This window comes from Gouania willdenowi, chromosome 6, assembly GCF_900634775.1.
Source record: "Gouania willdenowi chromosome 6, fGouWil2.1, whole genome shotgun sequence".
In the NCBI taxonomy this organism is placed as follows: domain Eukaryota; kingdom Metazoa; phylum Chordata; class Actinopteri; order Blenniiformes; family Gobiesocidae; genus Gouania; species Gouania willdenowi.
In genome coordinates, this window is record NC_041049.1 from 14,230,943 (window position 1) to 14,248,808 (window position 17,866).

Consider the following 17,866-nt stretch of genomic DNA (forward strand, 5'->3'; position numbering starts at 1 on the left):
GCCAAATTTTATCCTTGAAAACAAAAAATAAATCAATATCTTTCTTCATTAATCTTATAATATGAATAGCAAAATTCCATATTAATAAATCAAAATATTTTCTAAATTGAGTTAAATTATTACATAAATATTTATGTGACAGAACTGTGCTTTTGTATGAGTAATTATTTCCTCTACCCCCAAGTGACATAATGTGACACCTGTATTTGCTTTATTCTGTACTAGTGATGTTTGTTCCCATTACGTTGTTTTACTGATTTGTAAATTTGCAATTTGACAATTTAAAATAAATAAATAAATGCTTCTCGAACAAGCCTAAAAACTCTTAAATACAGTACCAGATATGTGTATACGTACTTGTTAATGAAAATTGTAAAGAAATTAACAACTGTGCTGGAGGTACATTACTTTTTAAAAAAAAAAAAAAAAAAAAAAAAAAACTTAAATGAAGACAGAATTGATAAAGTTGTAAAGTGTGAATTATCTTTGAAATGTTTCAAAGCAAAGCCATCACACATTTACACACCAAGAATTATACTTGTAAATATATATTGTAGTTTTATTTATACTAGCAAAACATCCACTAACCGACCTAATACAAATTTTAAATCCATGTTTAATCCATGTTTGTAATCCAGATTGGTATCCAAGGTTTTTGGAGACCTTTGCTTCCATTTTAGATCCAAATTGTTTCCTTACACACAGAAATAACTGGGCTCTTATCACATTATACAATCATAGCTACATTGCTTCATTGTGCAGTGCTAAAGCACAATGCAATGCCTCCCCCTCAGAGTTTTTGGAGAGCTTACACAGTAGACAAAGGCTTTATACACCATTGTGGGCTAAAGTATGTGGCCTCAATGACTTGAGTGCTTTTTCAAGGACAGAAAAATTAAACAAATACCAGACAACCACTTGCCAACCTCAACAAAAGGTATACATAGCCCACAGCTTTGTTCCTCATTCATCATTATATTTCTGCTCTAACTGTGCTTCAGGATCGCTTTTACACCAGCATTTCCAAGCAATGTTTCTCCAAAATGTGCATTTTTAAATTATAATAAACTGCTTAAAAGTGTGTATAGTCACACAATTAGAGCAATGTACACCAAAATTCCATATTTGCATGTTTTTCAATGTACCGGTACTGTATGACAAGACATTTTTGACACTTGACTCAATCCAGGTTGTGTGCATAAGTGTGTTTCTAAACCTTTGAAATGTCATTGCGTAGTTTGTCCCGCGCTTTGGTGCTGCTGGAGATCTTCATAGAAACTTTAGTACAAGATCTGAAAAATATTGAAGAAAAAAAAAATATTTAAAATAAACAATACTAAACTAAAATACAGAATTAACAGTATATTTGCATTCTCGAAAGAAATTACTCACTGTTGAAAAGAATCTGATCAGGGCAAGAGTTTAGACAAACCTCTCCTTGTTGATGACAAAAGACTGTTGGATTTCAATTTCATTTTCCAATATTTTTATCTGCTCCGCCAACTCTGTGACGGTGTGTGAGGTGATCTCCTTCAGATTGACATACTTCCTCTTCTCCTCCATCATCATAGCGCACAGTTTAGAATACTGAGATATTCTACAAAGAGAAGGCACAGATGGGTACCAAAATTATCATATTTTCAATTAGTTTACAATGTTGGAAAGCATGTCTCATTTTCTACAGCCACAGTTTGAGATATTATAATATAAAGCACTTTCATTTCAGGTTGTACGTGAGTTCTTGGAAAAATGCTAAAAAAAACAAACATACGCTAGGTACATCCATTTTCATTGACATTTGCTTTAGAAAATAAAGGTTCCTGAACATAGAAGATAATATAAGCTTTACATGGCTTTAGTTTCATGTATATACACAATTTTTGGTTTGGCAAAGCAGAATGTGCCCAATAGAATTCTTGAATGAAAGAGATAACAGAAGATTCAAATGATTAAGAGCTGATTAACAAGTATTACACCTAATCTAAATTTAGCTAACTTTAATGAACCTCAAATCTTCTGTATATTTAAAACATTTCATACATTTTTAATTTTAAAAGAATATACTGGTATTTTGTTCAAATTTAGAGAGAAAATTAAAGACGGATCATAGTAAAACAGGTGATGAAAAGGTTTAGTGTTTTGACTACCAACAGTCAACTATTCACAATATTCATAATATTTGCAGCATCACTGATGCCCACATTAGAAAAACTAGATTCAAACAACCTGCGCTGCAGCACAGAGTTCAGCTTGTGTTGGTCCATGATGATCAACTCTTTCTCTCTGAGCTCCTGTTGGATGAGCTGGTTCAGTTCCTGTGGGTAAATTTATACAGAACAAGGTACATTGTAATGAATGAGGCTATAACTGAGTGAAAAACAAGAAAATCATCCCCAAAAAAGGTTATAATTAGTATTAAACGGACAACTACTGCAATGCATTTACAATGTTGTTGTTGTTGTCTTTGTTTGTTTATTGATTTAATTTTTATTTCGAACATGAACACAACAACAGTGTATTTACCACAATGAAAATAATAATGATTTTTTTTAATCAAACAAAGCAAAGTGAGAATAAATGGTTACAAAATCCTTCACGTGAAGCCTGTATACCAAATATGATATATGATCCTACCCCTTGTAATATCTAGTACTACACTTTATTTCTATGCAATAATCTTTTTATACTATACAACCATTTGCACTATAAAAAGGAACATAATTCATTGATATATATCTATATAATTATACAATTCATGTAATCCACTATACATTCATCTGTCCTTACATACACACCTATTTTGAATTTTATCCCTTTAACACTTATGCTTAGAGAAGATACGTTTCATGTATTTACGTTTAAATTGCTTTAAATTCAGACATTTTGTTATTTCCACACACAAACTGTTCCAAAACCTGGTACCGCTTACTGACACAGAAGAGCTTTTCTTTGTTGCCACGCGTGAAGTGACCAAAAGTTACTTATAACTTATTATTATATAATTATTAATTTACTTTGAAACTCCTTTATGAGTTTTTGGACACAGCCCAATGATTCCCAAATAAATACCAAATTGTACTGTTGTTCCCACAGTGAGCAATTACACTCTTTACCATTTATTTTCCTCCCCTTTGAAGTCTTGAACATAACTTTTTGTGAAATCTCCAGGTCTACGAACACACTAACAATGCCAATGTGTTTTTTTACACCTGAGCTCGGAGCAATTCACGGTGCTTCTGGCCTCTCTCCTCTGCTTTAATCTGTGTCAGACATCTGAGGTTATGGAGCTTCTCTCGGAGGCGGTTTGACTGCTTTAGCAGCTCCTGAATCATCCCGTACTGCTGTTCCTTTTGGCCCTGCTCCTCAGCCACAAAGAGCTGGAAGAGTAACAAATTAAAAGCCAATTTCAGGTTAAACACCTCATCGCTCTGTGGGACTACTGACAGGAAAATGGGCAGTGTTTTGTGTTTTGACCTTTATTTGTGAAGATACAGAGGTTATAATGGATTTCAAATAAAAAAAAAAAACACTGGTTGAATTACGAAGAAGAATAAAAGATCACTAGAAACAGTACCTGTTTTAAAAAGCCCTCTTTAAGAGCATCCACCTCTTTCTGCAGCTCCATTCTTTGCTGTAAACTGGCCTCTCTTTTAGGGATGGCATTTAACTGGAAATCCACAACAAATTTCATATTTACTACACACCACAACCTTTAATTTGTCATACAATGTTTAGAAAATTCAGAAATAGTTCTCTGTATGTGCTGACCTACAGTACTTTATTACTTATGGCAAAGGGAGACAGTAAGGATCAAGTGCAAACTCCACATCGTATTCAGTCAGTGCATTTTAAATATTACATCAAATGCTCGCTGAAAAACTAATACCATGTCTCTGGCAGTCCCACAGGCTTTCCCCAGCTCTGGATTCAGTAACGCTGCCTTAAATTCATTCCTATAAATAATAGAAGTGGTGGTTCTCTGAGGACCATTGGAACTACACCAGTTTGTTCTTAGGATTCACTAATAAATAAAAACAATGTCTGATATCTTATTGTGGCTACAGATTTAAATGTGCCTGATGATCACTGAAGTATTCCTTGTAATCCTTTAGGACAGTGATTCTCAACTGGTGGGTCGCGGACAGCTGGTCTCTCATGTTGGACTTATCTTTTATTTTGAAATAAACTTTTCTTTTTACAGGCATGCTGTGAAATGCATGTTGCGCAGGAAAATATATTGATTTATGTTTTAAAAAAGATTAAAAATGTCTGTTTTTAACAGCTATTTTTGAAAAACTAAATTTGGTTGGTTGAATTCTAAAAAAAAAGTGGATCGTGATTTAATGACCGTGGCAAAATGTGGGTCCCAGGGTGAGACCAGTTGAGAACCCCTGCTTTAGACCAGTGTTTTAGACCCCTGCTTTAGACCAGACGCTTGAATTTTCTAGCAATTGATTAAAAAAAAAAAAAAAAAAATTCTAAAAAATAAATTATTTTCCAATTTAAAACACAATCTTAAACAATTGTATTCTCAAATATGAATCTAGTTAAAACAGTATGCAGTTTAAAAAACAGAAAGAATATAACATAAATAAATAAAATACAGTATAAAAATATCTGAACTAGTGTAAATTGTCACTTTGTGCACTAATCCTGGCAAATAAACATGATCCAAAACTAATTATAGAAAGAAATGCATTTGGGGTCGCCAGAAATTTGGTATATCAAAATGGAGTCATGATCCAAAAAAGGTTGGAAACCACTCCTTTAGACTAAAATAGAGGATTAAAATGTATCATTAACTCATTCAGTGCCAGCCATTTTCAGAATTTCTACCCCCCTCAGTGCCAGCCGTTTTAGAGATTTTTAAAGACCCACAGAATTATTTGTACTATGACAATCTGAAATCTGACACCTGATTCTGAAAGATTAAAGTCTCTACTTTCATCAACAATGCAAGTTTCAGAGCAAAAAGCTGAGAAAACAGGCTTTTACTATTACTATTTACTATTTTTTTTGCTTTATTAATAACTACAACATCTGAACATTGGTTTCCGTAAAAAAATAACAACACTGAGACAAGGCTTTTGATGGCACAATGATTATTATTGTACTATCTGGCTCACAGTTGACTGTTTTGCTTACAGTATTTTGTATTGACGTAATATTACGTCAATGGCAGTGACTGAGTTAAGAGAATTATTCACATAAGAAACATCACTCAACCATCTTGTATTCATCATTCACTGACTGTGCTAAAGCTTAATATGCAATGTTTACTTTACGTTCATAATTCTAAGTGCTTGTGAAACGTGCTAAAAACTTCCCGAGGAGTCTTCATTACTTGTGTGACCCATTCATCTTTTAACATGCTGGTTATAATCATACTTAACCTTGAAATACTTGCATGGCTATGCAAACGCCTGAAATATGATTGAGGGACCTCCATCAGTGAAAAACTAAATCATGCAAAGTTAATGTGTCAGGTATTTAAAGTTTATGGAGTTGATTAATTGATTGATATTCTGACTAATGTCCCAGACAAGTCAGATGATTTTAGTTGTTAATGCTTCTTATCTAACTGCCCTCTAAAGCCAAAAGGAGACATGTACATGTATGTGAGTGAGTGAGTGAGTAAGTGATATATCCTCAGTAGAACTCCACCTGTGCTCGTAAGTCGTTGTAGATACACTGAGAGTGTCCGAGCTGCTCAGTAGCCATGGTCAAAGCATGCTCCATCCTTTTAAGGGCTTGGGCCAGCCTGAGGAAATAGGGCAACATTTAATTTTTTATCATGATCATGAAATGTGTGTGCCTCCTACACTCTTCATCTGAAACTCAAACCTGGCTCCATTGAAAGAAAATACATTCTTATCAGATATGAATGTTTTCAACAGGGCTTGGAATGTGGCTAAGAAATACTTTGACTTGTGTGGTCCAGCTTAAATAAAGCCACACTCATTGAAAGAACCGATCTGTTTACACTCACCTACTCCCTCTGATAAACTGTGCTTTCCATCATTTTCCACCTTATTTTTTTTTGTATATTTTATTGTTCTATGTTTGTTTTTAACTTGTTTTTATCTTTGATTACTGTATGCAGCGACCTTGGGTGCCTTGAAAGGCGCCTTAAATAAAATTAGTTATTAGTGAGGATGCAGGAGGCATGCTAGGTTAGTGTTAATGTTAGGCTAATGCTAAGACTAGGCTAATGCTAACACTAGGCTAATGTTAACACTAGGCTAATGCTAAAGCTAGTCAATGCCATGTTAATGCTAATACTAGACTAATGCTAAAGCTAATCAACGCTATGATAATGCTAAGCTAATGCTAATACTAGACTAATGCTATTGCTAGGATAGTGCTAATGCTAAGCTAATTCTATTGCGAGGTTAGTGTTAATGCTAACATTAGGCTAATGTTAATGCGAGGTTAATGTTATGCTAATGTCATGTTAATGCTATGCTAATGCTAATTATAAAGCTAGTTAATGTTAATGCTAGGTAATGCTATAATAATACTATTGCTAGCCAATGCTAGATAATGCTAATTATTGCTACTGCTAAGCTAATGCAGTGTGGCACAGGCCAGCACCTGCATCCTCACTTGCATTTTCTTCAGGAAGTGCAAATATTCTAGTTTTATTATTATTATTATTATTATTATTATTATTATTATTATTATTATTATTATTGTTATAGTGTGTTCATGATGAACATGGAAGAATTTCTAAACAATCAATAAAAATAATTGCATTCTTTTCTCCCCCAAAGGTAGTTTTCCAAAGTTTTTTGGAAAAACGAGTATATTTTTACACAAATGCTAAACTGTGCTCAAACCTCGTACATATACTTAATGTTGGCCTTTGACATTTCCTTTACATTCCAAATACTATATTTACATTACAAAGTTGTTTTTCACCTCTACTATGCCAAGATGATACACAAATGCAATTATGTAAAATAGGCTTGTTATATAAATACTAAAAAATGGTTTTGCAAAGAAAACTCATCCATCATTGTCAGAACTCACAGACAGTTGTTTAAAACTTCATCAACTTTTTATGAACCGAGATGTATTCACGTGTTGAGGCGATGCTTTTTTCCTACCTGTTTTTCTCTCTGAGCTGCACGGAGAGGCTCTCATGCAGGTACTTTTTGTCACAGACGACGTTCTTCAGTTTCATCTCCAGGATCCCTCTGGAGGCGAAGAACACAGATACGTGCCTTGTTTAACATGGATTCATTCATTTTTTTTGTGTGTGCAGATCCCAATGTTTTCACTGTGACTTTTGATTATAACTGTGGCAGAATTGATACCTGGTGCCGGTGATTTCCCCAGCTTCCTCCTTGCTCATCTCTATCTCCTTCTGCAGCTGTCTGCCTTCCCTCTCACTGGTCTCCACTTGGGTTCTCCGAGCCTCCAGCTCTTGGATCACCTCCTCGTTCCTCATCCTCAGGGAACGATTTAGCTCAATCATGGCTTTTACTCGCTGCTCACTCTCTGAAATCTCTTTATTTAGTTCTTCGGTCTTTTTCACTGCAGCTCTGGTGTGTTTGGGAGTTTAGTCAAGGTGTCGATAGAAGAATCAAAAACATAAAATGAGTTCATGCAAGTGTAGGAGCAGGATGAAAGTGCCATCTGAATCCTCACACTTGGTCTGCGAGAGCGCACATCTTAGGAAATAACAGCAGGCACATTCATCTTTTACACGCTCCCCCACTACTTTGTGAATTTGAAATTACAAGTCAAAGCTCACATGACTCATGCAGTCTGTTTCTCTACATTTCTTACAAGCTCAATGCTAATTGAAAAGAAAACATAAAAGAAGCAGCAGGGAGGCTACTAGAGAACCGTCTATAGTTTCTGCATATGTAAGTTTGTTTTTGGTATTTTAGACTGAGCTGGTTCTGCAAAAAGTACTTACAGCTTCAGTTCTATGTTGAGATTTAAAGTTTAATTTTGTCTTTTACTAAAACACAAATAATTCTGAGTGCATGTGGTGAGGGACATTGAGTTGGGAGGTGGAGAGATGGATGAATATAAAAGCACAAAAACTAACCCAGAAGTTTAAGTATGTATAAATATTGGAATGCACGGACGTTTGTAATGGGCAGAAATGTCGACAACAAATGAATTCATATAAAAATATGTAAATAACATTTTGATAGAAATACATCTTCATTTAAATTTAAAGATACACAACTTCCTCAACCCAGCATGCTTATTTATTACTGTACTTGTAATGTTTCCATCAGCGTTTTGTCAGTCGTCTGTTAATGTGGATGTTTGTTAGCAGGATATCTGAAAAAGTCCTGAATGAATTTAAAGCTGCAGTATGTATTTTTTTTGGCTTCATTTGGTCAAAAATCCATAATCATCTTTGAGCATATTGTAATACAAAGTGTTGTTAATGGTCAGTGCACTTTTGCTCCTTCTCTTGGCCCTGTATAAGAGATTTAGAAATCCAGGAGCGTTACAACCTTTCAGCCAATCAGAGATCTTTTTACAAACAGAGTGCTTCATGAGCTGTTTTGGGGTGTTACTATTGGCTTCCCCGGCCAAGCGCCCAATTTAAGCCGGAGATAGGCACAGGAAGACCCCCGCGACCCTGAAATAAGACAAAACGGTTCTGAAAATGAATGGACTATCGGCTGCCTTACTAAAGTCGATGCAAGTTCACATCCTCTGTAGTAAAGTACAATGATGAACATTCCAGCAGGAGAAATCCCCATCGTGGCGCGAGGCACAACAGTTACACGGTAAAGCAAGCGTAAAAAGGTAAAGCAATAGACTAAAGGCACAAATATACTTGAGCGGAACAGACTCAGGGAGGTCTGCTTTGCGTAAGCGCAGATGTCCGTGACTGTTGGGTCAAACAATGAGCGTGATGTTGGTGAGCTCTGCCTCCTCCTCTGCTGCATACCTGAGTGGCTCAGCAGGTGCGCACGTGTGGGTAATCAGCAGAGCATCTGAGTGTTTGGCATGCTCTCTGCAGCAGCAAGGATCGGAGAGCATGTGAACAGCTGTACCATGCACTGCATGTTTGGAGGACTTTTCCTACTACAAACTGACTCGCTCATAAGAGAAGACACCGCCAGTAAAAGCTTGTTGCTCCGCTGATGCGCTCCATTCAGTCTTAAATGTGTACAACAATGTTGCATTCAGGGACGCTCTGTATTTCTCAAATGTGAGATTGTGGATTAGATTAAAACATTATTTTGATATAATTTAAGTGCTTGGAAATACAGAAGTAAAGTTTAAAAATTGAGTATATTACATATTAGAGTAAAAAATAAACAATATGGTTAAAATATAAAGGAAAAATATTTAATTTAAGAATGAATAAATCTAATTTAAATGTATGAAATATTTACAATGTGAACTTAAGGTATGTAAGAATTATTTTGATTACAATGTGTTTGACAGAGTAAAAGTATACCAATTTTTGTTAACTGCATAATTATAGAAATGTTTGTTATACAGTTTCTGTTACTACATTAATTAATTGCTGTATGTGTTTCAGGTTTTTTACCTAAAGACTACCTAAAGTCTGAAGGCATTGCTACAACTAATAAAAGAAATGCAGTAAAGAAACCTGATGTCAGAGTAAATTCCTGTCAAACGTCTTCTGAGAGGGTCTCTCGTCCTATCAAGTACAGGACAGTTAAGAGAGTACTTGACAGTGACTGCGCAGGGCCTGGCACACGTACTGGTGTCAGAGGGAGAGAGGTAATAGACGAGATACATCGCCTGTAAACTTAAGAGAAGCATATCCAAGGAGGAGGGAACAGACAATTAAGTCTGGATGCGGAGTGATGCAGGTTTGACTGGCAGCTGAGATCACTACAGCCGCCTGTGTGAGCTTGTGGCGGTGAACGAACTCACAACCGCAGCTCTGGGGAGTAACTACAGTGATACGTGTTTTCATGACTCGAAAACACCAGAAAACTCCCCAATAACACAAAATAAAGTCCCTACATTTGTCACTAGTCTCTATTGAGAAATGAAGTCACTAAGAGGTCCACAGTTGTGTGCGTGGAGGGGGGAGTGTTGTTGTTTTTATACAAGTCTCATGAGTCTACATACTGCAGCGTTACAGTAAATTTGGTGCGCTAATAATGTCAAAATAAAGAACAAGTGCGATTTTGAAGATGATGTGGAAGGTAATATACAGTAGATACAGTACTTATAAACTTGGAGGTTTGGTTACTATTGTAATTCAGGACAGGACTGACAGACAGTTTATTCAAATTGGGGGATTGGAAAGTCATAAGGGGGACCATGTTCTCTTTTATTTGAAATTTTGTATCACTAAAGAGCTCCCTCATGCTTATTGTGATTCTCTACATTTCTAACCTGCTCTTTTTTCCCCTTTATTATTATGAATTTTATATTTTGATAGCTCTATGAGATGACCTTTGTTGTAATTTGCACTATATAAATAAAGATTGATTGGTGATTGATTGATTTCTTGTCTTTTTCAGGGGTTATATCTACTTACTCCTTCTTGGAACGTTTCCTTTCCGTTTCCTTTATAATCTGGTCAGGTATGCTGATGAGCCGAGCGCTCTCGGCCTTCACACCCATGCAGAGACATTCACACAGAGACATCAGTCAGCAGATGGATTTGGATTTTATATTGGGCTGCGAGTTTTGTCCACTTGGATCCACAAACCTCTTTGAACTCAATGATCCCCTTCTTGTCTTGCAGCTCTTTCTGTTCTCTCGATATCTGCATGTCATTGATTTCCATGTCTTCCATCAAACTTCTATGGATGAAGTAAGTAACACACAATTACACACAAGGGTACATTCATCTGGGGGGCCCCAATTTCATTAAAAGTTGAAAGACCATCTGAAAGATGAATAGTTAACAGTTTAATTAAAACATCACTAAATGTTCAGGGTTCGATTTCACTATGGACCATTACGTTAAAGTATTTCTCCCTGACAGAGGATCGATATGTTAACAAGGTTAATAAAGAGGTAGTAATGAAGAAATTTAGTTTGTGGTTTTTTTCACCTCTAAGAAGATTCGCAGTTAAATTCAGTCTTCCGTCTTTGGAGTAAATCAGATCTACTCGTACCTGGATAATAAGACATGAGATCATCATACCTGATTTCTAGTTGTCTTTGCAGCACCTCTTGTTTAAGATCCTCATACTTGTCCCGCAATGTCTTTGTTATGCTCTCAATCTCCTGTACACACACAGAAGATAGTGTGGTTTTGTTACTTTAATTAAACAGACACTATTTAACTCAATAGTTAGTTGTTTCACTGATTGTTTTGGTTTTTCCTGTTTTGATTTTTAGTCTGACCTGTAAGGTTTCATTTATTCAGACACCTTTTTTTTTCAGAAAATTAGATCTCCTGACATGTTTCTAGATGCCTCTGAGGAAGACTGGCGGTTGGCAGTTGAGGAGATCTAATTTCCTGAGAAAACAAAAGGTGTCTGAATAAATGAAACCTTACATATTTCAAAAAAGAAGACAAAATTAACTTGTTGGAATTATTGATTTTTCCTCCCATTTTTAAATGTAATTTCTATGGTGTGCTTGCTTTACTGTGAAGCTTGTTCTTTGTTTTGTGTAAAGCACATTTTCCTGCAAATCTGAAAGTGTGTTAGGATTTTCGAATGAATAATTAATGTAATTTAGCTTTTGTGACCTGTTAAATCTACAGCTTCTATGGGCCTCTCCTATTCAACACATAACCTGTTCGACTCAAATACTATTCATATATTAGAAGGGTAGGATCAAATCGTTCAAATACTTTCATTGCCAATCATAAGCCTTTATATGGAAGAGTTACTCCCTGATGGAGGGCTTAGAGTAAAATTTGGATTGATCCTTCTTTTCTGTCGTCGTTGCACTGGTAATCCATGTCTCAGAAACCAGAGCGGGATGGTGCAATGATGAACTTACAGCAGGTTTTGTCTGAATCTCATTTTCTTTCCTCAGAAACTCCTTCTCTTCCCAGAGACTCCACCGGTTTAGGTGAGTAGAGGTAGAGTCACGAAGAGCAGAGGAAGTGGAAGCAGTGGAAAATACAAAAAAAAAGAAACCAAAATTGAGCTTTCACGAAATGACAAGTTTTTGATTCAACCTAAATTGGAACGCACCGGTATGAACCAGAACTTGCAATTTAAAGTTGGACAAATGCAGTTTCTAGACCCCCCAAGCAGCTACTGAAAGGAAACAAATGCAGCATTCACGTGTCGAATGAATTTAAATGGGAAAACGTAAGTTTCGCAGAAGTAAATTACCTTTTTTTCCATACTTAAGAACCTTATACGTAAGGAAATAATCCACTTAGTCAACACGTCTTAGGGCAAAACAAACAGTACTAAATGCTTCAATAAAAATAACCCATCACAGTAATGGTTTTAATTTGGATTAAGGCTCACTGTGAGCGTGAAAATCCAGACATTAGCACATACCTCTGTCAGAGAAGTAAATGGATTTAATATTAACTCGTGCTCACAGATGGATTCTGGACTGCTCTTATATGTGACAGAAATAAATGTGTTGAATATGTGTGTATCAGGTTTGGCTAAGGATAAAAGAAACGTTTTTTCTTTCAACAAGCATATTTGCATGGACAGAATGTGCTTGTCAGATTTAACATGTTGTCAAAAGGTGTGCGAAGAGAGGTGAACGGGGTGAAGAAATATGGGGAGCAGGATGTGTGGATATTATCTGGAGAAAAAGGAAGGCGGCAGATGGATAAATAGAGCACAGTTAATGAACACAAAGAGCCACAAATAATATCCCCATGTTATCTAGTAGGACATCTCAGGAAAATGCCGTACATGCATCTTTTATTTAACATTTCAATTACCACTCTGCCTATGTGTCTCTGTAATGTATGTTCCTTAGCTGTGACAGGTTTGTAATGCCAAGGCTATTCATTATCTAAAACATTGCTATAAAATAAGGACATAAAATTAAGTTGGAAAAAAAACTAACTCAACTTTCAGTTGAGTAATCGCTTGGAAACATTTAGTGTTTCTACAGGTTTTGACCAAACAAATGCTTCTTAAGAATGCAACATGCGTCACAATTTATTTTCTGACAGAAAATTTAAGGCTAATATACTTATAAATATATGAAGAAAAGAGCGCAAACCTCTGCCAGGTGCCAAACATTCTCTTTAACAGATATTGACAGTTATCTGGATCAGTGATCCTGATCATGGTACCATGATCATTCACACATTAAAGGCTTAGAAGAAATGTATATCCCAATTAACAAACAATAAAGTAGGTCCAAATGTATGGGCACCCACATTTTTAGGAAAATTGCAATAAAATGTGCAATCCAGATCTGATCCTGATGAAACTCTTGAGTAATTGAGGAACCAACCCAGCATAACTGAGACAAATATCATAAAGATCAGTGGATCCCATTAAAATTTAATTCAGCATACTCAATAAACCCCATGTACAAATTTTCACATTTTCTTCCAGAAGTCTACATCTTTTTGACACATCTGCCAGGCTACATGAGGGATGTAGGACAAAACTGGGACGATAACAAAACAACAGAGACAAAAAGAGAGAACCAAAAATAGACAAACCTTCAGACCAAGACCCAAGAGCCATGACTTAGATTATTTGAACATGTTTTTATAAACAGAAAAGAGAAACTTTAATAATAGGCAGAAATCTCTAAAAGTTCACACTGTAAATTGAGACAAGCATTTTTCCACCTCACTATGTAAAAGTTGTCCAAACTAGTTGTTCAATGTGAGTTCATGAGCAAACATGGGCTAGAAACACATTGGTTATTGTGTTGCTTAGCAATATGCCTGTAACCTTTCTTTAGCACTTTAATAAAGTCTAGAATGTGTACAGTGTGAGAGGAGAGATAGCAAAGGGAGCGCGTTCTTTTCCATTTCTGTGGGTGTGTTGGACTTTTTTTTGGGCGAGAGTTGGATAAAAAATAAAGAGGAGAGACAGAAACGTCAACAAAGAAATTGGGAAAAATTGCATGTGACATTGAAAAGCTCAGAAAAACAAAAAACAAAGCAAAATGATTGTCAAAATGGAGCAACTCAGAAAAAAATTCATGCAAGGAGAAATAAATCTTCTTAAATAAGATAGTTATTACACGGATTGCAGAAACAATATTGATAGTGTTTGCATGCATGTGTGTGTGCTCATGTATGAGCTCATAGAAGCCACACTCTGTCTCTCCCCCTGGTACTTGATAATTATGATGAAGATGATTATGTGAACAATTTCTGTGAGAATCAGTCAGTGTCAAACCTGAGAGAACTTTTCTAGACAAAGTGTCAGATAAAGAAAACAAACCTTTTGAGACCTAATCAATAATGTTTCTTCCTGTAGAGCAATGATGATTGCAAGTCTTAATCTGTTTGTGTTTGTTCAGACGTCGCTCTGCTCACCACTTGAGTTGATGTTGTGTCTCGTAACCTCTCTCCTCAGCGGCTTTCAATTCATTGCATGCCTGGAGGAACTGTTGCCTCAGGATGTTGACCTCACTTTCAGGTTCCTCGCAGGAACTCTGCTCATCTGCTCTCCGCATCTCAGCTTGAAGCTTCCCCAGCTCAGCACGATACTTTTTTGCCTTTTCTAAAATATGGTCCTCCTTGTCCTGGGCACTGTTGAATGAAAATACCAATCTTTAAAACCTGGGTTCATGCATTACTTTTTAATCCAGATCCGTGCATTTTCAGGTGAGCATCTTGGGTTTTATCTAGGTAATCTCCCACAGAACCAAAGAGACATGTTTGGTTAACATAAATAATTAGTGAACTGTTAAATAAAATTTGTGGTAGTGTGTGACTGCATATTGACCCTGTGATCGACTGGTACTCTGACCAGAACAAGCCAGTACAGGCAAAGAAATAGGAGCAATGGCAAGACTTAATTTATACAATTAAGGGTGTCCTGATCCGATATAGATATCGGTCTGATATCAGCAAAAAAACAACAAAATAATGAGTATCAGATTATATAAAGGACTGCATCTAAAATCTCCGATACAAGTAGTCCATTCCAGACTCTGCTCCGGCACTTTTATTTAGCAGTTTTTCTCCAGTTGTTTTAAAGGTCTTCCATGTTTTATTTATTTTCTTCAATTGTAGAATATGGCTATATTTTATTTAAACTATAGGTTCTTTTGCACTTCAAGAATATAAGTATTTGTTTTCAGTGGATTTAATGTGGCTATTTTTCAGGGTCTCTTAAATTATTATTTTATTTCATTGATTCAATTGTAGAATACTCTTTTGTTTAAGGGTAAAATGTATGGAACCCATTGGTTGATAATAAATGGGTCAGTTTTTCCTCATTCCCTGAGTAATATCACTTCATCAAGCCTTCTCTAACACTCTCTACACTACAAAATAGGTAATAAAAGTATAATACATGCGGATGTTGGATTGATAACTGTATAGGCCAATACTCAAGTATTGTATCGAAGAAAGTAACAAATAAATTCAAAATTGTATTACATATTTCACAATATGTGAGTAAACACCTGACCAAATTATATTTTATGAAGTAAATAAATGTTTTATTGTTGACAAGCTTATTTGTCTGTATCAACAAGCTGAAGATATACAAAGCAAATTGTGGCTTTAAAGACTCTTTTGAACGTAGTCAATAATTATTAAGTCAAGGATTATTAGGAAAATGTTTAGGAGTGTCTCTCTAATACAGTAGTTGTAGTAGGTCAACTTTTCATATTCACTTTACGATGTTCCAAAAGTCTTTGCTTAAGTAATGATTTTTATGACCACTAAATATGTCAAAAATAAATCCAATTATCAACTGTGAAAAGTGTCCTTGGAGTTTGCGGCAGATTTCTTCTAATCAGTGCACCTGCATCAGATAAAGAGCTTAATCTACTTCAAGGGCACCTGTGTCAGACTCACTTTGACTGTCACAACGATTTGACCCTTGTTTTCTATGGTTAGCACAACAGTTGAGTTTTACTGGCAACCACAACAAAAAAAAGTTACACGTACCTCTTCAATGTGTTGTGGAGAGCTGTATAAGTGGCCTTCAGATTGCCTGCTTTGGTAGCACTGATCTTGCCTGATGACAACAACTGAAAAACACACACAAAATAATTACAATCACAGCAATAGACAACAAAGGGAAAACGATGAATGCGAAATTTGTGGGAGCAAAAGTTTGCAAACGTTCATTAGTATGAAGGCATTTTAGCTGAAAATCTATCTATAAAAGCAAGAAAAGTCTGCGTGTGTGTTTGTGGAGCAAACTTCTCCTTGACGCGGTGTCTGTTCAACCTGAAACTTTATGAACAGCTTGCACATAGCCCAAGTGTGTGCATGCGTCATTTTGGACTTATTTGGTGATTTCAAAACATTTATTTTCATGTTTGTTTGACCGCTCGTGTTTAGACCGGACGGACGGGACCCGGAAGTTATGACGGGACTTCTGAAGGTATTGGCGGGCAATGGCCGCGGCTGTGTTGAAAGCATACAAAACAAAAAAAATGCACATTTCTCCGCGGATACGGCATGATAAGCGCTGATATTTTCACCACGTGCTAGTATATAACCAAATGAATGTACATGTTGAATGCACACAGAGCCATTTAGAGAGAGAGTTGCGACTTATATGGTGTTGCAAAAACCTGTGACAGACTATGTGCATGTGCACGGCTGATGCAAGTGCGTGTGTGAGAGAGAACCCACAGACGAAATGGAGAGTCCTACACGGCAACCAGGAGGACAAGTAGCCACACACACACACACACACACACACACACACACACACACACACACACACACACACACACACACACACACACACACACACACACACACACACACACACACACACACACACACACACACACACACACACACACACACACACACACACACACACACACACACACACACACACACCTCAAAACATGCCTTCACCACACATAAGGTATTTATAATAAAAATATACTGAGTAAAATAAAACTAAACAATATTTATACAAAAAGTATACAAAAATATGCAAAAAGGCTTCAAAAACACACACATGACTCCAAAAAACAAACATTACAGAAAAATACACCAAACAACAACAAAAATATGAAAATGACTCAAAATACACAAAATGACAACAGAAATGCACAAAATTACACCAAAAAAGATACAAAAATCCACAAAATGACTCCAGAATCACACTACAATGGCAACAAAAACAATAATTATACAAAAAATGCACAAAAACACAACAGACACAAAAATACACGTAATGACTACAAAAAACATACATTACAGAAAAATACACCCAACGAATTAAATACTGTATATAAAAATGAGTAAAAAAAACAACAAACACATTTATCATGCGCATGTACCATAAACTTAAACCAGGGAAATCGCATGCGCTATTTTACTTTGCACCTGCAAATAAACCCCTTTATAACACTACAGAGAATGTACACCTCTTTGTACATCCAACCTTCAAACACATACTCATTTGGCCATAATTGACAACTCTACTTAAGCTCCTCCCACTATATGAATGCATACTTCTGACGGGCACTGTAATAGTAATATAAATTTACTGATTACAAATGAATTGGGCATTCAGCAGAGGTGAAAGTAAGGCAAGTACTCACGGTACTGTAATTGAGTTGCTTTTATGAGTACTTGTACACCCAACCATTACTGAGTAAATAATCTTTTTGTTTTGTTTTAAAATGATCAACTGACATTGTGAAAATACAAAATAATAAAATGATCAGACAACAATCAAATGCATCACATCATCGCTGACCAACCAGATTAAATGTAATGCACGGTGCCAAAACAGATGGAGGTTATTTTCTCAGTTTTAGAGATAATAAATTTAGCCAGATA

At 36.0% G+C, this 17,866-nt stretch overlaps 1 protein-coding gene across 2 annotated transcripts in view; it reads right to left on the reverse strand.

The window, feature by feature from the left end:
- The window catches only part of ccdc146 (coiled-coil domain containing 146), a 63,508-nt gene that overhangs the window by 22,637 nt on the left and 23,005 nt on the right, over positions 1 to 17,866 (reverse strand). For both annotated transcript variants that reach the window (XM_028450784.1, XM_028450783.1), the window contains exons 3-16: positions 16,001 to 16,083; positions 14,414 to 14,629; positions 11,929 to 11,986; positions 11,120 to 11,202; positions 10,679 to 10,772; positions 10,505 to 10,578; positions 7,320 to 7,547; positions 7,110 to 7,199; positions 5,665 to 5,761; positions 3,575 to 3,667; positions 3,210 to 3,377; positions 2,227 to 2,315; positions 1,433 to 1,597; positions 1,217 to 1,292 (exon numbers count right to left, since the gene is read on the reverse strand). In XM_028450784.1, the coding sequence (XP_028306585.1) occupies positions 1,217 to 1,292; positions 1,433 to 1,597; positions 2,227 to 2,315; positions 3,210 to 3,377; positions 3,575 to 3,667; positions 5,665 to 5,761; positions 7,110 to 7,199; positions 7,320 to 7,547; positions 10,505 to 10,578; positions 10,679 to 10,772; positions 11,120 to 11,202; positions 11,929 to 11,986; positions 14,414 to 14,629; positions 16,001 to 16,083 (1,614 nt within the window). The remainder of the gene's footprint in view (positions 1 to 1,216; positions 1,293 to 1,432; positions 1,598 to 2,226; positions 2,316 to 3,209; positions 3,378 to 3,574; positions 3,668 to 5,664; positions 5,762 to 7,109; positions 7,200 to 7,319; positions 7,548 to 10,504; positions 10,579 to 10,678; positions 10,773 to 11,119; positions 11,203 to 11,928; positions 11,987 to 14,413; positions 14,630 to 16,000; positions 16,084 to 17,866) is intronic.